Below are 24,986 nucleotides of genomic sequence, written 5' to 3'. Positions count from 1 at the left end.
AGAAGCGAGCTTAATGAAAGAGGGTAGCCGCCAATAGCTTGATCAGTTAAACCAAAACACCTGTGTGACGCCTGAATGGTCTGTGCCGGATGAAAATACTTGAGAGTCAGATTGGGCAATCGATGAGCCGTGGAAACTGCGGCGCCGTTATAAACCAGACATGGAAATTTCTCACACCGGAGAATAAACAAAAAAATCCAATATTTGAAAAAATACATGGCCAAATGTAAAGGTATTTAACACTTATCTACCATGCTTAGGAGGTTTATGGAAAACCTACGAACCCAAATTTTCAGACAATCCGATAGATTGATTGAATGGGGGTAGATCCGGATATTAACACTAATACCCTATTAACCCAGAGCATGATTAAAAGGATATAAAATAACGTAGAAATCGAGTCAATCATATAAGTGAATTACAGGTTCAATATAGTTAGTCCAGACGCCTTGAAGAGAATCTATTATTGCCCCAACACCAACGTCGAGTAGAGGCAGACAACCATGACCACCACCCCCCAGACGGCCAACGCCAAGCTGAGCTTCTTCACTACTGAATCTTCAACAAATTCCAGGACTTCGGTAACCGGCAGGATATCTCTGCCAACCAACTTGTATCCAAACAAGCCAGGAAGGATGAAGGAGATTGACGTGGAGCCCGTGGCACCGACAATGGCCAAAACCAACGCAAACGAGGTGATGGAAAGAGCCAACGCGTACGAGGCAGCGAGAAGAACGGCAGTCAACACCGCAAACGTGGTGCCAGACAATGGGACTATCAGGTCTGTCTCCCCCAATAAACCGGCAGCCTCAGGGGTCTTTGGCTTGCTTTTAAGCCAGAAATAGATGTTGTTAACAGAAACCCGACACGGGTGGAACATCAACGGGAACGAAAGCAACACCATTAACGCAATGGAACCTTGACCGATCTTGGTGACCAAAGACTCATCGTACATCACAATGATGTTCCCTACAACCTTGTTGCCGAAGGAGTAGTAGCCCGCAAGGCCAATGGCGAGGAAGAGAAGCACGGAGGTGGTGATGGCAATGGCAATGACTCGGGAGAGGTTGCGGATGGACTTGTTCTGGATCTCGTTGATGACTGTGAACATGTTCTGGTGGCCAGTAAACGCCAACACAATGATGGGGAACGTGCTGAAGATGCCACTAGCGCTCACAGGGAGCAAGCTAGTTTCCCCGCGCAAGGCCGGTCTCACGTCGTCCAAGATAAAATGGCCAATGACCAACAAAAACATGTATGCAATGGCCCCCAACGCAAGGATACTGGTGTATTTTAACGAGTCCAAGTTTTTGAAGGAACACAACGGAACACTCACAAGCAAACTGAGCACGATCCAGTCGACTCTGGATCCGTACCCTACCACGGTTGGTAACAAGTCTCCGATCAACACCAAGTAGCTTAATCCGACTCCGAAACACTGCACCGCAATGGCAAAATCAAATAAGACCGAGAGCGAGGGGTAGGTCTGCTGGCAGATCGCAAAGAATGTCGCGTGGCCCGCTGGCACGTACTTCGCGGCACGGGCTTGGAGATAGAGACCGAACCCCGAAGTGGTCCCCGCGATGAGTGTAATGAGGCCTCCAAGAATGTAACCATCGGATCTAAAAGCAAAGGGCATTGCCAACATACCAGAACCTGCGACATTAGTTTCCGTTTCTAGTAAGATAGGGCATACATACCAATGATAGTCTTGGTCAAGTTGATAGTTGAAGATGTCGTAGTTGCACCAGTCATTGCAATAGTAGGATACAAAAGATGTGGAAATTGGCAATTTAACAGATTAAAGAACTTGTAATGCTGTTTAGAGTCAAAGGGCGGATTGTGAATCACCTGTTTGCCCCAGAAATATCAAGGGACATCATATTGTGGACTTGGCCTGCACACACGGAGCTGCATGGTTCGCCATCCCACAGTTGCATACCTGGGGGAAATTTAGCCATGTAAACCGAGTCATACAGTTAACCTATCCATACCATATTGAAACACCAAAAACGTTTGCAGTAGTAATGCTCTATAGCAGTCTACACAATAGCTTCGAGTTCTAATATGGTATATATGCGTATTAGTGTAGGAACGCTGACACAAATTGGACTGATCAATATATCGGTATCTAATTGAATCAGCTTAACAAAACAACCAGAAACGGCTATACAGGCATTGATCAAAAGCTATCCTTAAACTCTCACACGAAAGGTATAAGACTAATGCACTGACGATTATTATTCATAAATTCAGGTCCACACAACGTTAAGGTTTAACTACCCTGTAATTTTAACCAAAGATTATGCTCAAGTCACACCCCATAAAGCTTGTTGAAGCATCAATTTTCTAGTTCACATAACACCCAACTCGCCATTTATTTTTTCTAATCGTACCACTACCCCACCAAGAAGAAACTGTTCGCTACGGGGCGCTTCTTAATTCCTGCAATCTTCCCGGTTGGAGGCAAGCGCGGCCGGCTATTTCTCTGCTTCTGCGGCAAGTCCTCGTCTTCCATAATCTTGTAGTCTTGGCCATCAACAAGAGCTTCACCTTCACCCGTCTTCTTTTGCTGTTTCACCATAAATTGCTTCGATCGGGCGGCCGCACCTTCGAAGAATGGTCCTAATAAACCGATTTGCTCAGACACCTGGGACGCCATCACTTCGGGGTAGCTGAGATCAACCAAGTCGTCGTACTTCTTCTTTACGTTACTGCCGTCCTGACTGAGGTACGAGTTGTGGATACGCGCATGGAGTAGGTGCAACGGAAGCGACAGCCCAGACATATTGTATTCGGCCGTCAAACCCAACTCCTTGAAGCCGAAAAAGTCTTCGCCGAGCTCCGCCGTGAAGTCGCCCGTGAGGAACTGGTCGCTGTTGTCCTGGAAGTTCGTCTCGGACAAGTCCTGAATGCCCGGCCGCAAGAGCTCTTTCAAGAACAGCGACAATTTCTCTTTGAGCTCTTTTAACTGTGTCTGCTGCTTGAAGATCTTTTCACGCACGTACGTGTACAAGTTATCCGGCTTTTCAATACCGCTCTCCATGAGCGCCATGAGCAACACCTCAGAGTTACCAAGCGCCGCGATGGACGGCGTTTCACAGTGCATCTTGAGTGTCCGTGCAAGGTTTCCCATGTAATCCTCTGCAATTTGGGTGAGTGTGTCCATCGCAAACGGCTCGGTCGTTTCAAACCCATTTTGCATCGCGATCTTTGCACAGCTGCGCTTCAACGCCAGGTATTGGACCGGATGACTAAACCGATCGTGGTTGGGTAACTTAGAAATCCGGTCGATGTCAGAGTCCTCGATGGCCTCGGTTTTTGGCGGCCGCAACTGCGTGTGATGCACAAACTGCTGGCTTTGCATCTGGCGGATGAGCGAGATCCGGAAACACACCTTCTTGATTTCCTGCATCTCGGTGATGTTTGCGTTGACCTTTTCATTTAACCCTCCGGGTGGCGGAAGAAAGTCCGACCGGGTGTCTTCTGCGTCTAAAGCCTGGTCAACGAGCCTGCTCTCAAGCAGGACGGCCTGGCTCTCGCTGACCCCCAGGTATTTGAACGAAGGAATGCCTGCCGTGACATCATATTCGATCAAGTACGGCTCTTCGTTCTCCAAAAGCGAGTGGCTTTTAGACACCACCTCGTGCCCGTGGAGGTATTCGTTAAAGCATTTCATTTGGTCCGGGTATCGTAAGAGGGCCGTGCTGTCCATCTGGATCCTGTTGTCTTTGAACAACTCGGCGCGCTGCGAGCAGTACTCGGCTCGCGCCTTGGAGGTGATATTTTTCCATGTCTGGAGCTCTAAATCGTCCTCCCCCTTCTGGTCCAGCGAGCTTCCTTGTTCCTCCTCTTGTAAATCGTTTTCTTCCTCATCTTCTAGTTGCGCCGGGGTCTCGGCAACCACAGAGAGAGAGACCGGGGTGCCTGGAATCGGCAACGGCGTAGCGGACTCAGAGGCAGCAACAATAATTGGCTTTTCCTCTTCGCTGGTTCGCTTGCGGCCCTTGGTGGTGTGTCCCTTCTGGCCTCCCAGAACCCTGGTGGTCACAGGAGTACTGTGGTCATCGTTTTGCTCTTCTGCTTCCACCTCTGCCCGGTCTCGAATGACAATATCGGGGATTAGAGGAGTCAATACCAACGCTTTTTTCTGCATCGCGAGCGCGTGGATCCGCAAGAAGTGTGTGGGATCCGAGTTGTATGTCAAACAATTCCGCCATATCAACATCACGTCGTCTACAAACTCAGCCTTGGATTTGTACTGAAACGTCTTGAGCTTCTTGAGCACAGTGTTGAGGTCCATCGGTTTCTTGATCACCTGGAAGTAGTTTGGCGCCTCACGCTTAGATACTTTGTTCAAGAACGCGGTGGAGTGTTCGGTGTACCCTCGAAGTTCCATTACTACTTTTTCCGCCGCCTCGTACAACTCCTCTTGGCCGATTTTGTCGTCGGAAGCCCATTTCGATCGGTTTTTGCGCACGTCAAAGATCAAGCTTCGCAACTCAGCGTCCGATAACGATAACTTGTCTCGGTTGTTTTCGATGGAGCTGAGCAAATGCTTTAAGGAAAGGTTTGCCGCCCCCAAGTTCATATTGATGCTAGCCTTTGGGGCTGTATGACTGTGGCCATTGGTCTGGGGTCCACTCTGTTTGTCATACGTCTCGAGTTGTTTATCGTACTCTTCCAACTTGCGGCGCTTGGCCAAGTTCTCTTTGTCGGTGTCAAAGAGGTGGTAGATGTTGCGGAACTTTTTGACTAACTCTTCCTGGCCAGATACACCTTCCTTGGGCTTTTCCTTTTTTTCTTCATCCTGGATTAGGGTCGATAAAGGCACCGCGAAAACCAACTGTTGGCTATAGTTGTACTCATATTCGGGCGCGGTGTCTGCGATAATAATATCGTTTGGCTCTTCCTCGTCATCGTCATAGTCATCTTCCTCATCTCTGACTTTGGGCTCCGCAGTTCCGTTCACGGCGTCTTGAACGTCGATTTCCTCTACCGTGTCAAGAATCGCGTAGCAGTCGTCGTCGTCGCTCTGGGCTTCTTCCTGGTAGTAGCAGTCCACTGCCTTCTCCCAGAGTAAGTGTCTGATCCGCAAGGCGATCTTGCTGGGGGTAGAGGTGCCCTCAGCGAAGGGATACTCCACCGTCTCGCGCTCAGCGCCAGTCTCCGGCTCGTTCACGTCGTCTTCGATTTTGAGAGAGAGGTTTGCGTTTATAAAGTGTTCCCATAGCTCAAAGTTCGTTCCAGAGCTTTGGACAGCTTCTAGAATATGGTTAAAGAGCTGGTACTGTGAATTGGTGATGTAAGTCTGGAAAAAGCCAACTTTGTTGAGCTTTACCGAGAGGTGGTACAAGTATCGTGTGTTATTCCCTTGGAAGGAGTCCAATCTGCTCATCGTGAAGGAAGAGAAGTAAAAAAAAAAGGATGTTAGGTGTGTAATTAAGCAAGAAAAATGCTCCGATGATTCAATTGGGTATGCTTTTGGATCTTCTTGGGCTCGGGTTTTGGATCGTCTTGGGTGCAGGGACGGATGGGCGTTTGGACCTAATCAATCGGTAGCAGCGGGTATAATGTCTAAAAAACGCAAAGAAATATATCGCTGACCCTTCTTTTATCCCAAAAGCACCAGCCTTCAACCTTTGGATGTGCGTGTAGCGAAGATGAACGGGGGAGTTCGAAGGGTGTTTGGCGCGTTGGTCTCTGTTTGCGTTTGATTGTATGAAAAGCTCGAGGTAGGTGAGAAGGTCGTGCGAGGGAAATTGGTAGTCCCCACACCATCGTCGTTTATGGGCCGTATACAGGACTAGCTGGCTATTGACCACGAGGAAGCTGGAATAAAGCCATAAGTTGTGCTAGAGGAAGTTTTGAGATTGGGAGGGTAATGTAAGAAATTTAACAGTATGATTTTTTTATAGTCATTGCTAGCCTTTAGCTGCTTGAGAGAAACTTAAAAGTAAATGTCACCGGATATAGGACAGAAAATATATTCACCGCCACACCAAAGACATGACGATATCCGCCATAAAGGTCGCGATATACCCATTACGGCTAAAACAAATAGTTTTCTTGATCTGGTGGTCTCAGAGAATTGTGGCACGATTCGATTCACGCCCTACAGCGATAAGACTCGCGGGGTGGTTATGGTATTTCGTTACACAACAAGCTAGTAATCCGACGTTACCGGCTACGCGTTTTTGATAGACTCGAAACCGATTGTACAAATCACTAGTTTCCAATCACATGTTAGAGCTTAGTCAGAGAGTCTCTGATAAGGTGCTACGGGCCTCATCCTCGTTCCTACGATTATTCATACGGCAGACATACATTTTTCTAAACACCTAGCCTAGACTTAGACAGCGTACTTCTTGGTCCATTCCTTGGCGGTAGCTTCGTACTTGGATCTATCTTGCTTGTAGATGTGTGCGATTTCAGGAACCAAAGGATCGTCTGGATTAGCGTCGGTCAACAAGGAGCAGATGGACAATAACACCTTAGAGATGGTCAAGGCTGGAGACCACTGGTCTTTTAAGATGTCCAAACAGATGTTACCGTTGGAGTTGATATTTGGGTGGTAGATCTTGGTAGTGAATGCAATCTTAGGTGGCTTGAATGGGTAGTCGGTTGGAAAGTGGATCGACAAGAAGAAGACACCACCAGCGTATGGAGAGTCTGGAGGGCCCATGATGGACGCTTGCCAGTGGTATAAGTCGTCACCGACCGGGCCGGCAGAGCAGGAAGATGGGGGGTCTCTAGAGGAGTGTTAGTACCATAAAGCGAAAGAGTGCATTTCAGGGTCGATTTTGCCCCGAGAGTATTTCCTTGATCATAACTATGTCTTGAGGACCTGGAAATGACCTTCGGCGGTAGCAAAATCAACCTCGCAAATCGTAAACTCCACATACCTGCCCAAGTCAGATAATTCCTTGTTAATACGTTTTAAAGACATGGTGATATATATGTGTGATATTTGATAATGATCCAAGAATCAGAGGACACTCCTATACTTTGCGGCACGACGTTTTTTTTTGATAAGATAGCGTGACGGTAACATTTGCTCAAGATCGTTAGTTGGCCACCTCCGCCATCGCGGCGAAACTTCCATCTGGTTCTGCCGGACTGAGGGTTACACTGTGAAGGAAGACAAGGGGTGGTACACGGGTAAAAATAAGTACAGCACAAGGAATGCCAATGACGACATCTATTATGGTTGCTCGATCATCGTCACCTACCCCTATGCAAAATTTACCGAGACTGTTTATATGAATCTGTTTTATACTTTCTTCCTGATGACTTAGCTTTTGTTGTACCTTTAAAGTCTTGTGCCATAGTTCTTACAGATGGGTCACGTGGCACAGGTGGATGAAAATTTTAGCGCCTAGCGCCCTGGGCCACTTGAGAATCCGGCAGGGAAGCATGTGTTCCGGGGAACGGACTAGCCAGGGGGGGCTATGGAATAGAACCTTTAAGCGTACTAAGGGTTTTTTTTATCTAAGTAATGATAAATCCAAAGTCGACAAGTAAGGACTTTCCAACACGAGTAACTACTTACTAGGTAAGTCTATGATTTAAGGCGTATCACCGAGGCCCCACTTCCTTCGTTCCACTGAGCCCGGTCTATTTAGCCACTTTTTATACGAGTTAGTTCTCTGTGATTCGGATGCAGGCATGAAAACCGGGCTAGTAAATAAGCGTCATACCTCCATGAACGACACCAATCAATGATTGAAGAATCAGCAATATATAAAACTTTAGACCGTTCTCGAAAGTTCTAGATGGGCAGATCAGGACCTATTTTGAGTAAACGGCGCTTCGCTAATCACTTCGTGCGACAGTAAGCTCTAAGTCAAATAAACGGATAGACAGCCTCTTCTCTCTTAGATCTGGGGGCCACAAGGTCGGTAGGGCCCACCAATTCATAAACTGCCGACCCTCAAACAAATCGTATAACTCTTTCAAGGTTGGTAAAACTATATGCCCAGTCTGTACCAGGGATATACAGACATACATGCCCAAAGGGCCCAAACTCGTGATGCTTTAACTAGGAGCTGGAATCAGATTCAACGGGAGTCATTTTAGGGGCAAAATGCTTTTACAGTGATGAGGACTCAGAAATTGCTTATAACCGAACCGTGCATCTCAGCTGGGCGCGGGACCGTATAGCAAATGTCTCAAGAAATTTTGTACTTGCGATATACTAGTGGAACCCAGATAGCTGTCTTTCTTAGAAAGTCGTATAACCAACACTCATCTTTTGAAAATTTAGGGCTAACATATACAAAGCGTACCGTCCAGCCCTGACTTCACATTTACATGGCAACAATTTACGACTACACCCATATGCGAAACATTCCGACTGAAACTCACCAGCGTCATACATGTCTCAGACAGAGGCAGGACAAGGAAGAGGTCGGGAGCTACCGTTTTGCAACTATTTCCCGTCATTCTGGTTTTGTTAGCTCCTATAACGTCAATGCTTTGAAACTTCTTTATGGTATGTTATCGGATATCTGCACAGCGTGCCACCTTCAACTGATCGATGCTTTGGTACGCCACACCTCCTTCATCCCATGGGCTTTGTACCCTTCGGAACCCCCCCCCCCCCCTCTTTTATTAACCACTACAAACTAAATGGTAAACTGGGACTAGCACATTGGTGACGAGCGTGGCGGTGGTGCCCTAGCCCACTTGGAGTACAGGTACGACAAGACAGCCTTATCTCAATAGTCCAAGCTCATGCGCGTGTAATGTACAACCTGCATCCAACAAAAAGTGGTACGATTTTGAATCTTATACCCAGATACTCCCACAGAGAAGTCAACCACTGTGCAGGAAATACTGGGCGCGTGCCGAGCTCACTACCAAAACGACCTCCCTTTGATGTACTTAGGTGCATGTGAGTGGGTTTCGCATGCAGATACTTTGTTTCTTTTTACGCTTAGCCATGCTACTTTTGCTATAAGGCGCGGTTCCCTGCTGACACAAGAAATGGCTACTTTTTAACAATATTCGTTCAACCCTCCGGCCTGAAAGGAATTTTGTTGCCATCCATTCTTCTCTCAACTGTGCACGGCTTCCTATTTCAATTGTCTCTGTGTTCCTAAATCTACCGTTTTTCTACATAGCTGCACATATAACCCCCCTAGCCGAGAAACTCAAGTGCCCACCTTTGCTTTTGCCGCGTAGTCCCTGAATATAGCCATTTAGACCACAATCCCACGTTTATTTTCTTATTGTGTGCGTATCCCCCTGCCATTACCCCTTTGTATTTCCCAGAAATCCCTACACATGGAAGTTCCCTTAAACTACACATTTGACGATGCAAACCAGTTCCTTGGCTTGTTGTCCCAGGCCAACACAGTGCATCTCAACGCCCTGTCACCGTCTTCGGTTGAGGATGAGTCGTACAAGAACTCACTGAGCCCTTCCAAGATGGGTCAGTACGCCAATGGGTCACTCAGCCAGCAGCTGTTTATCGACCCTCGAAGCTACCAAAACTATATCCCCATGGATATGAGGGTCGAACCATTTCCTTCAGACAACAAAATTCTCGGACAACAGACCTACATCACCCCTGAGTCTGTGGACCGCCCATCTGGCAGCAACTCTACACTGCAGCAAGTTTCTCCTCCTAACTCCGATGATGCCGCTCTTTCTGACGACAGCAAGACGAAAAAATCCACAGGCAGCCTGGGGAAGATCACTAAACCAGAGAAAAAAGATCGCTCCGCGCACAATATGATCGAAAAGAAGTATAGGACTAATATCAACTCCAAGATCTTGATGCTTAGAGATGCAGTGCCATCGTTGCGAGTCGCCGCTGGTTCGGTCGACGTGTCTATGGAGGAATTGGACGGCTTAGCCCCTGCTTCAAAGCTCAACAAAGCCAGTGTATTGACGAAGGCCACTGAATACATCAAGCATTTGGAGAGAAAAAACGACTCGCTTGCTCAGGAGGTATCCGACTTGCGTATGTTGTTAGCCCAGCAGTCTCAGCGATTGCAGCACCCCCAACAAATGATTATGATGGAGCACATACAGCAACAGCCACAGTTTCAGCGGACGAACCTTCAAATGAATAACATAAACGTAAACATGGTCATGGACACAAACGATAATACAATACCCGCACCTATTCAGCAAAACGGGTTCATGTCAGGTAATCTTCCAGGCAAGGTGGTGATGGGTGGGATGGCTGGTATCATTGGTACTACACTCTTCCACGAAGATATGGATTTCAGAGGCCTCTCTGCCTTCCCTGTCTTCAACCATCCGATGGTTGTCCAGTTTTCTTATTTCATCAAGGTGATATTGGTCTTGGGCACTGTGCTTGCTATCTTGCAACCTTATTTGTTCGGCCAAGGGAAGAGTGAAAAGCTCAACCTCTTTTCGCTTTTGCGCTCTATTCTCAGACCATTCAGCGCTTTAGTCGACAAAACCGCCCATACGGAGTTGAGAAGCCATCTGCAATCAAGATTGCTCTCGGGAGGCTACACCGGATTCCAGATATTCTGGGACTATCTCTCGATTTCTACCAAGACCAAGTCGTTTGAGAACGTATTTGTGTCTGTGATTTTCGGAAAATTATTAACCCTTCAATACCCTTGGATAAAGTATGGCCTTCGATACTTTTTGAATTTGGATCACTCGTTGTTATCTACCATGGAGATTCCATCGGAATATGCCGGATTCGCCGAGTTCTTACATAACGAACGGAATCCGTTCTTAGATAATAACGAATTGTTTACTCGGTTGTTGGATATCACTACAGGTGAAGCTTCTGAAACAGATGCGACAGTTAACTCGTCTCTCTTCACGTTAGTTCCTAGCTTGAGGGCGGACCAGGTCCTACAGGATATCGACATTTTACTTTTGGAAATCGCCGTTAAGAAGGATGAGCAATATGAGGAGGACGGAGAAGAGGCGGCTACTACCGAGGCTAGTATCATTGTCACTAATGCGGTTATCAGCCAAATGCTTCAGGATATTGAACCCTTGATGGTTTCTGGGTCTAATGTGGCCAGGAAGTATCAGCTATTACGGGCTAATTACGATTTGTCTGTGAAATCCTTGCGATCTGCGTTTGTTTTGTTGGAGCAAGAGGTTGAGGCGCTGGTAACTTTGCCGCTGTCCATCGCCGGCCTTTCATCGGACGAAGACGATGGAACTGACGATGATGCTTCGTTGGCCTTCACCACTGGTAAAAACCGGACCCTCAATTTGGCTGTTCCCATGCCTGATGTTAATTTATCCTTTGAGTCATATGTCCTCTTCACCTCTTCGTTAATTGCCCACTATTTGAAGACTGGCAAAAATACCGAAGCTCACAAGTTGTTGAAATTCATGGACTTTAGCGAGAAGGCAGAGGATGTCGCGTCAAAGTTGACATTACTGTCCTTTGTGGCTCTTCACAGTCTACTCTCTCAGGTCCCTGCTTTATGGTACTCCAGCATGTCTACTAATTCTATTTTGGAAAAGATGGTTGTTTGTTCTAGAATCTGGATTGGCGATATTTCCCACGGTTTACTTGAAAAGGATGCCTTGTCAGTTGATTTGAGGGCTGCTGTTAGTGACCATTTTGTGAAATATTGTTTCAAGATCAATGGGTATGAGGATAGCACTGATACCTTGCATGCTTCTGCTGAGTAACCTCTCTGAATGTTATCCTGTACGGATTCTTTTTCTCTCTTAAGAAGCCCTTACCACCCTTTCATGATTTACTTATTTAATTTTTCGGTTTATGGTGCTATTTTTGTGCGTCATATATAACTTTCATCAGTGAAATGTTTTGACAATAGAATAACGTTTTTGAAACTCTGATAGGAAATTGGATATCTGAATCTCAAATCTACACAAACCTTCGACGAGAGAAACTTTTTTTTAGTCGTCATACATTGCAATGCATAAACCTTGCGATTAGGGCTATGCAGTGGTTTACCAGACTTGGGTCTCTATGTATAGGCGCGTTCAATTTGAGTTTCATGCTCCCAACGACTAAGCCACACTCGATCCATGTTTCGCTTACCCAGTACTGCGAAATTATTTGCCATAATCGGTAAGAGATACGTAGCCTTGATCTTGAACTGGTCAAAAAGTTATCCAGGGTTCTGAGATGACCCATGAACTTTTTTGCGACTTATAAACCTACATCTGCGTATCCATAACACGGGTTGGATGGAGGGGGGTTTCAGCACGAAAACCATTAAGGCTGATTTCTAGTCACGGGAGCTGGCATTATTTAGGTAAAGCCTTTACCGCAAAAAAATATCTATTGCACTTCAATATATTAAGTAGACGGGACAATTGCAGAATATTGTTCGCTTGGTCGAAGAACTGTTGAATGCAAACTAGGTCGGGCCAGTCAGCCTGAATTTTCTGTCAGGCCGTGTTATAGTGTCACTTTTAGATCACTTCACCTGAGAGATAAAACCCGGATAGTCTATACGGTTATCTAGAAAAACAGTTTGTTGGGGTCCTGGTTAATGCATTTTACATGATTATTCTAAGGTTGGGAAACATCTACAATAGATATGGCCGTAGCTTGGTCCACCTCGCCGCTGTTTCCGGGGCTGGTTCCGAGCTCGGACCAATACGGCGTTGCGCAGCAATGTACGGCAATTCGTGCCATGCACAATTCTGCCATGCAGGAGAGCCTGGTTATGTAAACAGCTTTGTGCTAAATATAACCGGGCCTATACTTGAAATCCCCTGGATACACGAGGATTGAAGGTTACGGAACTCCTTTTGAAGTTTGAATCCCACTCGCCGTGAAGTTTTTTTCTTTGCTGAAGTTACCTATATGACGGATTCAAACATAAGGCGAAAGCTAGTGATCGTGGGTGACGGGGCCTGTGGGAAGACCTCGCTCTTACACGTCTTCACGCTCGGCGAGTTCCCCACGGAGTACCACCCCACGGTGTTTGAGAACTATGTGACAGATTGCCGGGTAGATGGTAAGGCGGTACAGTTGACGCTCTGGGACACTGCAGGCCAGGAAGAGTACGAGCGGTTACGGCCATTGTCGTACTCCAAGGCCCACGTTATCTTGATCGGATTCTCCATTAACGACCCAGATTCTTTTGCCAATGCCATGGTAAAGTGGAACCAGGAAGTATCTAAGAATTGCCCTGGGGTGCCGATTATCTTGGTAGGGCTCAAGCGGGACTTGAGAGATGGTAGTGAAGAGGCAAACAATAGGAGCAAATTTGTGCAACTAGAACAAGGTAAGCGAGTCGCAGCCGAGATAGGAGCCAGAATGTATATCGAAAGCTCCGCTTTGACTGGTGAGGGTGTCGACGACGTCTTTGAGTATGCCACCAGGGCTAGTTTGATATCTTCTGTGGCCAAATCAGATCCTGCCTGCTGCCTGATATCTTAATCAAAATCAATGTCTTTCAAAATATGCCTCCTACTGATAAACCTTACTGTCAGTTTGAAAAATTTTCTGTTTCAGCTCCTTTGGCATGTCTGTTTTAACTATTCTTGGTTAGCGCTAACTCTAGTCGAACGTGCTTGACCCCTTCACTTCTTTCCTCTCCGTTATCCTTAATAATCCTCATGTTTTCCTCCCATACACTTTTGTTTTGGTCTATATATTTAACCAATGATGCGTATAGATTTAATTGAATCCATAACCCAAGATACTCTACAATTAATTGTCGCAGAAGAAACAACCTAATCAACAGCCAGGAAACGTATGATGAGAATTGATGACCGTAACATAATGACGTATTAACTAAATTTACATTTTATCACATACCTAGATGTAATAAAGAAACTAACTTGTCCATGCCGTGACCCAAAGATTCTCGGTACACCTGGGAGATTTCCCATGATGTAGAAATGGTACGGTAGAAGTTTGTGTGCCAGTCCACTAAGCATATTTTCCACGAAGGGAGTCAGCCTAAAAACCATTTTGTATACTACTGAAGCGAACTGATCAATTGAAGAATCAATAAACCCTTGATGGTAGGTGTATGAACTGCTTGAACGTGTGGACTTCATGAGGTAATTGCTTGGTTTTGTTACAGCCAACAAGATTGAGCCTGTTGGAGTAAATTTGGCCACTTTTCAGTGCAACAAACGTCAGATGATCTACGGGAATGATCAAACTGCATTATATGAGAAGATATAATGAATTTTGAGGAAAACCTTAGACTGATAAGAGGACTGTGGCTTTTATTTTGTTTGTACGAGCATTTCTTAGAATACCGCCTTAGTAGCATGGTTGTAAATGTCTCTGTGACCACTAATTATTTATTTGAGCAACCCGTTATTACCTTGTTTTCGGAAAAGAGCCACTGTTGCCCGCTAAAATCCTTTTAAGCTGTTTTCCACACCGGGTTTTCGCGTGTTTCTATAAATAGCTTCTATACATACGTATACTAGCACTCACGCATCTTCGTGTTATGGTTTCCTGAAGTAACGCACGCAAGTTCTCTAGGTATGAGTGAATACCATTAATAATAGACATAAATCTTTCAAAATACGTATGTTGGGTCCGACAATGCCTGTAGCTTACTAACTTTGAATACTAATTTCCCCTTGCACTTCGTATCTTGGCCCGGGATTCATTTCCACTTTTAGACCTAGTATTATGGTTTAGGACTGATAACAACAAACAACTTGTTCACAATATTCTAACTCTATTAAAGTATCCCGGAGAACCTCCCTCGAGATGTATATTTATTCTATGTGAACTACTAGTGTGAGTCTTCAGAACACCGATTAGTGAAATGCGCTTCATTAAAACTTATTTTTACTCTTTTTATTGAGGAAACATGAAGCCCCCGGCGATTATCTATTTGGGTTTATTATTCGTATTAGTCACTTAGTTAACTAAATCTAATGCTACTCTTTTAACTCGTCCGAAGTTTCCAAGAACTCGATTCAAACCATTTCCCATGGTATCCTTCTCCCCGAAAGATTCTCGTACGAGCTTTTCAGTGCCTTTATCCATTGAAGAGCCGTGTTATTTCATCTAGTTCCTCCTTTTCTCCTCCCTTTCTCGGTGTTACTGAGATATTTCGCATGAAGCCCCCGACTCATCGCTTGATCATTTCGGATTACTTTTCCCTTTTCACGACTCATATCCTCGACAAATTCACATGCTCAGTCTCCACTGTTTTCATTTTCAATAGACCTTGGGTTTCTAAGTCCATGCTCTCCAAAAATACCCTGTCAAATATTGAACTTCCAGCACACTAGGATCTAGATGCCCTTTTCTCTTGAATAGCGGTTCATATGACCGTTCTCTATAGTTAACTATGGTAGGGAGACGGTGGTTCGAGACCTTAAGGATCATGAGCTTCTGGTTTGAATAAAATTCCATGAATTACGTATTCATAAGACTACTATACTCATTACTTCATTCTTTCTTGATACAAGATCATACCCAAGTTCGAAGTTCCTTATTCTATCGCTATTCCGTTAAATCCTCATTCGGTCCTTTGTATAGAATTTAAAGATTACCAGTTTAAAAAACGATTTAAAGTTCATTATTTGATGTTCATCACAATTTGAAGCTTTTACCCAAGCACAATCCTAATTTTCCACCCCTCTCAGTGATTGTGGTCTGCTTCTGACTCTTCGACTCTGTTCCAGCTATTTCAGGTACCTATTCATCCAGCTTATATCTCACAGCAACATTTTAACCGAACGCTTCCATAATCTTAAAAATTTTGTCAAGATCCACATGATAACTACAGACAGCTCCATTATCGCGCCTAGGTAAAAGGGAAAAAAAGTCCGTGGATTCAATAGCGATGTGAAGGGCTCTTTACCGTACACCCACGGTCAATGGATATCGTCTATTATCCCATAGTTATTCACCTATTCTTGGAGTTAAATGTGGTCCCTCAACCCCTGCCGTTATGCATTACAACCCTTGCAATTCTACACTCCCAGATATCCTTCCCTTTCATGGCTCGTGTTCAGGTTTTATTCATATCTAACACAACGACTCGCTTTAGCCAATTTTCATAATTCAGACACCATCACCAACCAGTTTAGAGGCCACTATCGTATCTCAAATACACTAACCCTTTCACCCCACTTGTTATAAATCTACCTCACCGCTCTAAATCCTAATCCTTATGAGGCCTAGCATCATAGAGATAGTCAGGCAATAAACCCGCATACTTTATTCCTAACACGGGACTCCTTGAACAGAGAATATACATGCTAATTGCTGTTCTCCATCAACCAGTTGGTGTGTTCCACAAGGAACCTACACGTCTTGGCCATGTCCTTGCCTTTGAAATACTCCAAGTCCCTGGCCACCATGGGAATGTTTTCAATGCCCGGCACATGGGTGAGGGGAAACTTGGCTCCCATGTCACTCACATCGCACAAGCTCTGCGCCATGATTTTCCACATTGTGAACTCGAAATCATAGCCCAACTTCCGGGTAAGGTCCTGATACAACCGTCTATGCTGTTGGTTACCTTCGCCATAGAGTACTTCACCCATAAGCATTTCCGGGAACAACTTCGGATACCCCATGTGCATGAAGCCGAGGTCGACATCTGGCTTCTTATCTTCTGGAACTTTGACGAGTTTAGAGCGCTTAAAGTCCGACACTGGATCGTGCTGGCCCAAGGCCTTAGCGTGGAACTCATCGTCGTCATGAAAACCAATCCACCAGGCGAGCTTCTGCACCAGATAGGTTGGCTCTTTAAGCACAAATCCGGCAAAGATAAATGTTTCTTTGTCCCCCTCCCCGGCGCCCCCCTGGCACATCAAGGGGTAATAATACCCGGGACCGTAGATGTTGTAGTACAAGGACAAAAGCAAGGTCTTGCGGTGGGTACGTTTGTTGAGCATAAAAACTCCTGTCTCGGTGGAGGGGTTGCCTAGGGTGCCCTGGAAGTCGTGAAAGTGGGAGGTGGCTGGGTCGAGGTTCGTTAAGTCGTTGCCTCTGACCTTGCGCCGTTCGTTCACCTCCAAACCCATGATCTCATAGAGCTGCGGATGAGTGGTTCGGGCCCAGGAGTCCGGCCAGAACACAGCCTGGGTGGACGTGAATGGCTCTGCCTTGAAGAGATGGTCCACGTTGGACGTCGGCACGTTATCCGAGTCCAAGAAAAGAATCTCGTCAAAATGAGACACAAGCAAAGCAAGCGATTTGTATTGGAACCCCGTGATCTGGAAGCCTTGCAACGTCTGCTGCGGAATGAGCTCCGCCAACTGCATGCACCGACCGCCAAGCTTAGGCAAAATAAACTCACACAACTCCGCCTCGTACTCCTCCTCGGTCGGAATGAACACTTCCACCGGAAGGGTCGAGCCCAGACGTCTAAGCTGCTGAATCGAAATTACATCTAGCCAGGAGAACTTACCACCACCAACATAGACAATACCGCGTCCCGCAGACTTGCCAGGCAGAAGAAGCTGGTCCGCGTGGTGCTCCACCAAGTACTTAAAGTTTTCGTGCTTCATGTGCAAATCGTCAATTTGTTCCTGCGTCACCTGTAACACGCCAGAGAGATACTCCTTTGAGAAGGCGAAATCCATGTCCGAGGCAAATTTTTGCTTAACCTTCTGGTCATTGTGATACTGTTCAAGTGGCTCAAAGTTAGGCTTAAGGTCCAAAATCGCCGCAAACAAACGGTCATAACGGCTGGCGCCATCCGGTTTGTGGAGTGTTTTGCGAATGAAGTCGCGGTCAAGAAGGTTGTTATGAGACACACGCGACCCACTTTGGAGAAAGACCGTGGTTAAAAGCGCAGCCAAACCAACAGCAAGCACCAATCTCTGGATTTTCTTCGACTTTAATATCGATACCAATCGCTGGGATTGTTTCGACTTTAGCGCCAATACCATTTTGTGTTGGAAGTGGAAGGTGAGAAGATATGGACCAAGAGGCATGTTTCTAATCTTTTACAACGCGTGTAAAGCGGTACGTGCACGTCCTAAGATTCTGGTTATGATCTTGGCAGAGAGACACGAGGCATCGCTAGTTGATGCATATGTAATGTACTTGCAGCATGAGTTTTCTAAGCCTTTTGATATTTTTTTTGGTCAGAAATCATAGAGCTATCAGTAAATGGTATCTACTAAGACACAACTGTCGAAAAGATCTAGAGCTTCTAATTTTTCGAACCATGAATTCTCGCTTCAACCAGTGGCAATGAGAGTACAGATTGGCCATTTAATGGAAGGGTTTGTTCGAGGCGCTCAGGTTATAAACCTGCGCAACAAAATATGAAAAGATCACACTTTCTCGAACCATGGGAGATATTTATGAAAGGACTGCATTTCCCGAATAGAAAATCTTTCATTCGGGTTTAGTTCAAGTGCATGTTGATCATGATAGGCTATTACTACGCTGATTGAGAACTGCATCGACTGGGCTAATACTCATAGACAGAGCAATTTCAATTAACTAGAACACACAAGGTGATGATGACGTAGAATTGCTATAGTCTTTATATCCCTTGTATACGAATAACTTTTTTTTTTTAGGGAAACATTGATTGCTCGTAGGTTTTAGGAAACTCGCATTAAGATCAGAGCGAGGAATTAACGTTGGCTTCTGGGAAGTCTTTTCTAAATAGTAAGCACCCATCCGTGTGGTTGTCGCCATTGACAAATAACTTTGAGTCAACAAATTCTTTGTACTTTACCGCAAGTGTGAAAATTTTTATGACCTATACATGGGTAAAGTGAAACTAGATATTCTTTCCTGGCCCCCAGTCGGTCTTACCCCCCGTCTTTTCCACCACCATGATTTCCCCAAGGACCATATGCTTGTCCACAGCCTTGCACATGTCATAGGCTGTCAACAAAGCAACTGTTGCGCCTGTCAAAGCCTCCATTTCGACGCCAGTTTTACCGTCGCACTCCACAGCGCACGTTACTGTAACCTTTTGCACGTCCACCGCTACAGTCACTTCGACCTTGGTAACTGGAAGTGGGTGGCACAACGGAATGAGATCACTTGTGCGCTTGGCAGCCATAATGCCGGCAATTCGTGCGGTGCCCAAGACATCACCCTTTTTATTTGTGTTGTCTCTGATAAGGGACACGGCAACTGAGTTCAGGAAGGTGATGGTGCCATGCGCGATTGCACGGCGCGCGGTTACGGGCTTTGCGAATACGTCCACCATATAGGCCTCGCCAGACGAGTTGACGTGGGTTAAGCGGGCGGAAGAATTAAGACGGATTAAAAGTGGTGCTTTGGAAATAGCTCGAAGCATTCTGGGGTGTTAGTAAACGTTTGAAGGAGACAAACACCAGCGGGATGGCGGTAGGGACTTGCTCGTTTGTGGGACCGGGAAACCCAAAAGTAATGGTCAATTCGTCAAAGGCATCCTAATAGGTAAAATAAGCCGTTTGATTCATATAAAGGTTTTAGCACCGTTTCTTTCTCCTCTTCCGATGTTGCCCACCAGCGGTGCTAATACCTTGAAAACTTTCTGGTTTACATATATTCTGGCAAGTTATGCATCAAATCCTTTGAGGAAATGATCCACAAAGAATTGCCAATAAATTGCTGAGATGATAAGAGTGGCTCCAATATCGGTAAGCAAGCTAATTTCTAGGGCACCACAGTGGAAACTTCCGAGGGGCTTCTTTGCTACTCCGACTTAGGAGCATATCCCGATGTGTGAGTTCAGGCGTAAATATTCACATACCGGGCTGCAAACCGCGAGTACCCTGGATATTCGTGCAAAACCATACAGAAGAATAAACTTGTTTATCATTCCGTGTGAAACCCAGGAAAACCCCTTGGGATTATCACGGATCATCCCCCAATTAGGATCATCGGCCGGTTCGGCATGTTTTCCAACACCCCCATATCATCGTGCTTCTCCCGCTTCCCCTTCACCGCCACACCAATCACCTCGAGTATCTCCCCATCCGTCTTACCACTCCGCATCATATCCCTAAGACTCACCTCCTCGTTCCCAAACAAACACACCTTCAAGTTCCCATCTGTAGTGAGCCGCAAGCGTGTGCACGTACCGCAGAAATTTTCCGTCATTGACGTGATAAACCCGACGCGACCGCGGAATGAAGGATGCGAGTACACCTTAGCGGTGTCACCCGCGCGGTGCGGGACCTTTGTCAACGCATACTTGCGAGCTATGATTCGCATGGTGTCCGCATAGTCAAACATCTTGCCTTGCAGCCACTTATTGCCCCCAAACGGCATGTATTCGATAAACCGCACCTCGAGCGGGTGGTCTCGGGCCATAGCTACAAAGTCAAGAATTTCGTCTTCGTTGACTCCGCGCATCACCACCACATTGACCTTCACGCGGACCCCGAGTGCGAGCGCCACGTGGAGTGCCCTGAGCACCGCCGAAAGTCCATTACGCCGTGTGATGAGCGCAAACTTACCCGCCACAAGCGTGTCGAGCAGCAAGTTGAGCGCTGTAAGACCTGACTCACAGAGCTGCGGGAGCTTGCGGTGGAGCGCGAGGCCATTCGACGTGATGCAAATCTCCTCGAGCCCGGGAATCGCGTGGAGTTCGTTCACGAGTTCAAGTATGTCACTGCGAATAGTGGGCTCACCACCGGTAAGCCGCACCTTTCGTACGCCTTGTGACACGAATAGACGGGCAAGTCGGAGGATCTCAGGCGTGGTAAGGAGGTTGCCTTCAGGGGAGAGCTCGACACCCTCTGCCGGCATGCAATACTGGCACCGAAGATTGCATCGCTCGGTGAGCGAGATGCGGAGGTAATCGTGCTGGCGGTTGAATGTGTCGGTGAGAAAGTGAGAGAAGGGGAGGAGCGGGGGAAGGCTCCGACGAACGTGCGCAGCACTCGAATGGAGGCGAATGGATAGAGAGTGCGCTGAACTTGGATGGCAAATAAACAAAGAGTGTGCAACAGTCTGAAGACGAACAAGCGAACGAGAGCACGTTGCACTCAGAGGATGTATAAATTCACGCCGCAAGAGCTTTGTACCTTGAAAAATCATAACGTACGAAGAGTTGTCTATACCCGTACTAGGATTCCAATCGTACATGGGTGTTCGCAGTACTTATATATGATAAATGCGTGCGGCGCGCAGACAATAAATGTGGGGAGGTTATGCCGCGGAGACTGCCGCGTAACGACCAGGCCGAGGATAAACATTTTAACAGAATTGGTTCGGTGTCAGACTCTCTGCGCCAGAGATTGCATCTGATTGAGGGAATCTTTGCATAGAAGAGGATATTATCACACCGGAAACCAGCCCCTTATTGTGATACCCCATACTGATTTTTGACTATATTTGAGTGTCGGTAATACCACAACTGCAGCATTATCGGAAGATGATACTTGATAAATAATCGGTGGTGGTTTGTCTCAATTCTAAGTCATCATCCAAGAAGATTTCTGAAGCTTTCTACGTTCAATAATAACTAATTTTGGTCCTCTCGTGCTTCACGAGTATGAAGTTTTGTTACAGAACCATTATCTATGGGTTATTCATCCTCCCTTGCTTTTTTGAGCATCAGTAATCTCTAAGAGTTCCAATTCTTTTTATATTACGCATATCCAACACTCATCCGGTTATCTGCATAAATTTTACAAGTATCATCCATATTCCTGCATTAAGGCATCATCTCTTCCACTTTTATTTTCAAATAAATTCCTCTTCTACTCCTTTTTCGGACTCTTTCCATTTTATTTCCATTAGGTTGCTTCTCAGTCACTTCTAGCGAGGCGCCTTCACGTTCTCACCACGCAGTTTGGCCACTTTTCGTGCTTGTTATCTGAGGTATATCTTTCCCCTGGACACACTGGATGGGTTTGCCAGAAAGTTTGGGACCTCAGTGCCCCAGGTCGTCAAAAGTTGCGTCAATATCAGAAACGTGTTTCACAAGCCCCTAAAGGCTTCGCAGACTCGGAACGTTTTACAGGCTTTAAACCCACTGCAAAAACCCCGTTCTGCCACGTTACTTGCTATTACACTTGCAACTGCAATCCGCTACTGGGCACACATAATGCTTCGCAAACCACTCCTCCGCATGTCCCGCATGCATGCCATGGTTACACGCCAAACAGAAACTAAACCATTCCTTAAACGCGCGTTCAGCCGGCTCCTGGCGAGGGTTCACCCGCAAGGTCACATCTAGTGGGATTGGCATACCCAAAGACAACAAGCAGATGGCACAGCGCGGCAAAGGCGCACCACAGTGCGGACAGCCCTTGTTAGGATCGCGTGCCTTGGGCTTGAGACCCGTACCTGCGCGTACCAAAGCGGGCTTCGAGATGTTTTTGTTACAGCGAATGCACTGCAAGTGGAGCTGGCGTGGTACAACCTTTGCGCGCGTACGGCCACCCTCATCGCGCGCTAGTTTGGCGCGTGCAACGTTAAACTTTGCACGCACGTGGAATAAGCTCCAACTATTCAACAATGTGCAGTACGAATCTATCCAGTGGTCCACGCGCACATCTTGGAAGTATTTCGGACACCCGAAAGCCGCGATTAAACTGGCCGTCTGCACATCACTCGTGCGGTCGACATATGACTGGAGCAAGTCGATTCCCTTGGGGGTGATCCCCGTGAGTACAAGACCCTCGATGTTCCCATGTGAAATTACTTTGTCTGCGAGTCGGTTCAAGTAAATGGTGAGATCCTTATCGCTCAAAAAGCGGAGCGCAACGCCAAGTCGCTCGCGGAGAGGAAGCGAACTCTCGTCCAACACGTCCCACCAGTCGTTATCCGCAATAAACGCAAAGATCGCACGGAGATACGGGTCGTCCAACTCCGACGCCATCCGCCGGCACTGGTCCTTCCAGGGGCTGTTCTCTGGCGTTCCCTTGTATGCATGATAGCCTGCGACAGCCGTTGAAATGATCCGCAAGCGTTCCTTCTTCGATGACAGAAGAATATGCACCGCTTCAGCCACATCTCCGTGGAACACCGCCAACCCCGCGGCCTTCTCGTACATCCCGAGACCAATCAACTTGGTGAGTTTTTCATCCAATTCGGCACGATCAATGTCCCAGCCAGCCACGTACAAGCACAATTTGCGCTGGGCCTCACGATTTCCATAGCTGGGTATCGTCGGCAAGCGCTTGCCGCTGCGCGACGCCACGAGCGACTGTGTCGCCTTAACAAAGATGTTCTCGCCCACGGACCCACGCTGGTAGCGCTGCTGGTTACCCATGCCTGCAACACCGCTCCAGATCCCAAGCACGCCTTCATACCCGAGGTCCAATCCTTCCGCCTGCATCTTGCCCTTGTCGGCCGCGCGTTGCGCAAGCATGAGCCACTTCCAGCTGTTACGCATCGCCCAGTTGCCGGCCGCAAGCACACCCAGCTCCATGAGCAGCACGTTTGTCACGGGCACCGTGCTATACCCCACCATCGCGCGCGCGCGCATCACTGCACAGATATCCTGCAGGAGCACCTCTTCGTAGCGAAGGAAGTTTGTGAGCGCTGACGGTTTGAAACTAGACTTGTCATCATCAGATTCCTCATCCAGATCATATTCCTCCGGCTCGGGCTTTGGCGCTTCCATTGCAAAGTGAGTAAACACGCCGTCAGGTCCCGAGACTGTGAACTCATTGAACGAGTTGAACCGGATCGACTCGGGTGACTCCAACACTGACATCTTGTACACCGAGCCAGACTGCCGCATGCACACTAAATGGCACTTGGTCGCACTTACGAGATCAGGGATGTAGTCGAAGGATATGACACGCTCGTACACGGTTTTGACATCGAGGACAAAGGTGACAAAGAGGGAATCCGAGAGATCCAAGTCAGAAAGAGCGGTTTCAATCTCCTTGGTGTCTCTTTCAATGTTTGGCCTCTCCTCTTTTGGGCCCTTTATACCATTCTCGCCGTGGGTTTCCATGCCCTTTGACTCTTCCCTCTCTGGTACCACGCCGGTCTGCCACCTCCGAACTATCTCCCCGTTGAAACAAGTGGAGAACTCACCCTTCCGCACAGACGAGTAGCGAAAGCAAGACCGGTGATTGGTGCGGGTGTCTGCGAGAAGCTTGCTAAAGGTCAACGCCGGGACGTCGCTAGTAATCGGCCCGAGTGGCCCGGAAACACTCTGGACCCGTTTCACCACGCTGCCCATGTTGCGCCGATCCCAGATGCATAAAGTACCATCTTCAGCATACGACGCAAAGTGATACGGCACAAACGGATCCATGGTGATGCCGAGTGTGTTGCGTGTCGCAAGTTGGAACACGGGCACGTCGCTGCGGAGATCCATCTCGCGCAAAAACTTGTAGCTCCCACAGAGCAAGTTCGTTGGCTCTCCCGTAATGAAACACGTGGAGAGGACTGCTTCGTTTGAGATGTACGTGTATGCTGGCTTGTTGATGTGCGAGTTGTTACTGCTACTGGAGTAGTGTTCCACATCCCAGACCTGCAAGCCGTAGTCATGGCGACTCTTGTCAAAGCCCACCGCAAGCAACCCGGCCTGGTTGAAGGAGAGCGAGTTTACCGGACGTTGCTGCTTCGGTCTGAGGTGCGCGAGCGACGCGTCCGCCACACGGATGTCGAACACGCTGATGGTCCCGTCGGACTGTCCTGCCGCGAGTATCCCAGGTTTGTGCGAGAAGGTGGCACACTGGATGTGCTCAAAGCCGCCGCGCGCATAGACCTTGACGATTCCGTCGTCGTCGTCGTCGTCCGAGGGCGTCGCAGGCACCGCCTGGCCACTGTGGTTCGTCTGGTAGACTGCAATCTCGTCCCCCGCGGGGTTCACCGCTATGTATTGTTGTTCAATGCCGACGCCCCAGCCGAGAGCGCGCACAATCGATCCGCTCATAATGGGAAAGGGATATATCTGATGGATTGGAATTGATGATTGGAGAGAGTTTGAAGGACATGGCTCTGTATCCGTTTTGGCTTGCGGCATAGGCTCACTGTGTGCAGGATTTACTGACTGCCATATATATAACGTACTAGACCGTTTGCCTATACATATATCTATATTACGTATATACGTATATACGTATATACGTATATACGTATATTTAGAGAGTTGTACAGGTATATGTGTCGATTAGAAAACCACTAT

The 24,986-nt window shown here is 47.1% G+C and overlaps 11 protein-coding genes across 11 annotated transcripts; 2 read left to right on the top strand and 9 right to left on the bottom strand.

The window, feature by feature from the left end:
* Positions 1-357: 357 nt before the first annotated feature.
* Positions 358-1,837, bottom strand: BABINDRAFT_159769 (uncharacterized protein). Its single transcript, XM_019127873.1, has 2 exons — positions 1,701-1,837; positions 358-1,656 (listed from the first exon to the last, which is right to left on the bottom strand). Exons 1-2 carry the CDS (start codon positions 1,753-1,755, stop codon positions 464-466), a joined length of 1,248 nt encoding a protein of 415 aa, XP_018986818.1. The 5' UTR covers positions 1,756-1,837; the 3' UTR covers positions 358-463.
* Positions 1,838-2,074: 237 nt separating this feature from the next.
* On the bottom strand, positions 2,075-5,676 carry SPT7 (SAGA histone acetyltransferase complex subunit). Its single transcript, XM_019127872.1, has 2 exons — positions 4,835-5,676; positions 2,075-4,810 (listed from the first exon to the last, which is right to left on the bottom strand). The coding sequence occupies exons 1-2, from the start codon at positions 5,396-5,398 to the stop codon at positions 2,399-2,401; spliced, it is 2,976 nt and encodes a 991-aa protein (XP_018986817.1). The 5' UTR covers positions 5,399-5,676; the 3' UTR covers positions 2,075-2,398.
* On the bottom strand, positions 5,489-5,871 carry BABINDRAFT_107981 (uncharacterized protein). The gene has a single exon (XM_019126794.1). The coding sequence runs from the start codon at positions 5,779-5,781 to the stop codon at positions 5,578-5,580; it is 204 nt and encodes a 67-aa protein (XP_018986816.1). The 5' UTR covers positions 5,782-5,871; the 3' UTR covers positions 5,489-5,577.
* Positions 5,872-6,315: 444 nt separating this feature from the next.
* On the bottom strand, positions 6,316-6,960 carry UBC4 (E2 ubiquitin-conjugating protein). Its single transcript, XM_019127871.1, has 2 exons — positions 6,906-6,960; positions 6,316-6,752 (listed from the first exon to the last, which is right to left on the bottom strand). The coding sequence occupies exons 1-2, from the start codon at positions 6,947-6,949 to the stop codon at positions 6,353-6,355; spliced, it is 444 nt and encodes a 147-aa protein (XP_018986815.1). The 5' UTR covers positions 6,950-6,960; the 3' UTR covers positions 6,316-6,352.
* Positions 6,961-9,288: 2,328 nt separating this feature from the next.
* CPH2 (Cph2p) lies at positions 9,289-11,649 on the top strand (the record flags this gene model as incomplete). The annotated part of the gene is made up of 1 exon (XM_019130299.1): positions 9,289-11,649. One exon carries the CDS (start codon positions 9,289-9,291, stop codon positions 11,647-11,649), a length of 2,361 nt encoding a protein of 786 aa, XP_018986814.1.
* A 1,092-nt stretch (positions 11,650-12,741) lies between these two features.
* RHO2 (Rho family GTPase) lies at positions 12,742-13,530 on the top strand. The gene has a single exon (XM_019127870.1). It carries the CDS (start codon positions 12,800-12,802, stop codon positions 13,376-13,378), a length of 579 nt encoding a protein of 192 aa, XP_018986813.1. The 5' UTR covers positions 12,742-12,799; the 3' UTR covers positions 13,379-13,530.
* An 86-nt stretch (positions 13,531-13,616) lies between these two features.
* Positions 13,617-14,265, bottom strand: BABINDRAFT_159763 (uncharacterized protein). Its single transcript, XM_019127869.1, has one exon. It carries the CDS (start codon positions 14,002-14,004, stop codon positions 13,732-13,734), a length of 273 nt encoding a protein of 90 aa, XP_018986812.1. The 5' UTR covers positions 14,005-14,265; the 3' UTR covers positions 13,617-13,731.
* A 2,028-nt stretch (positions 14,266-16,293) lies between these two features.
* BABINDRAFT_19529 (alpha-mannosyltransferase) lies at positions 16,294-17,541 on the bottom strand (the record flags this gene model as incomplete). Its single annotated transcript, XM_019131219.1, has 1 exon — positions 16,294-17,541. A coding segment is annotated over one exon (1,248 nt), but the record flags the coding sequence as incomplete, so codon positions are not given.
* Positions 17,542-18,671: 1,130 nt separating this feature from the next.
* Positions 18,672-19,199, bottom strand: BABINDRAFT_33295 (cyclic pyranopterin monophosphate synthase; the record flags this gene model as incomplete). The annotated part of the gene is made up of 1 exon (XM_019131626.1): positions 18,672-19,199. The coding sequence occupies one exon, from the start codon at positions 19,197-19,199 to the stop codon at positions 18,672-18,674; it is 528 nt and encodes a 175-aa protein (XP_018986810.1).
* Positions 19,200-19,747: 548 nt separating this feature from the next.
* On the bottom strand, positions 19,748-20,755 carry BABINDRAFT_18435 (uncharacterized protein; the record flags this gene model as incomplete). Its single annotated transcript, XM_019131194.2, has 1 exon — positions 19,748-20,755. A coding segment is annotated over one exon (1,008 nt), but the record flags the coding sequence as incomplete, so codon positions are not given.
* Positions 20,756-21,612: 857 nt separating this feature from the next.
* On the bottom strand, positions 21,613-24,755 carry BABINDRAFT_159760 (uncharacterized protein). Its single transcript, XM_019127868.1, has one exon. The coding sequence runs from the start codon at positions 24,732-24,734 to the stop codon at positions 21,894-21,896; it is 2,841 nt and encodes a 946-aa protein (XP_018986808.1). The 5' UTR covers positions 24,735-24,755; the 3' UTR covers positions 21,613-21,893.
* Between the last annotated feature and the right edge of the window lie 231 nt (positions 24,756-24,986).

The sequence above is a fragment of the Babjeviella inositovora genome (assembly GCF_001661335.1).
Source record: "Babjeviella inositovora NRRL Y-12698 unplaced genomic scaffold BABINscaffold_2, whole genome shotgun sequence".
NCBI lineage: Eukaryota > Fungi > Ascomycota > Pichiomycetes > Serinales > Babjeviella > Babjeviella inositovora.
This window is presented reverse-complemented; position numbering and strand designations above follow the sequence as displayed.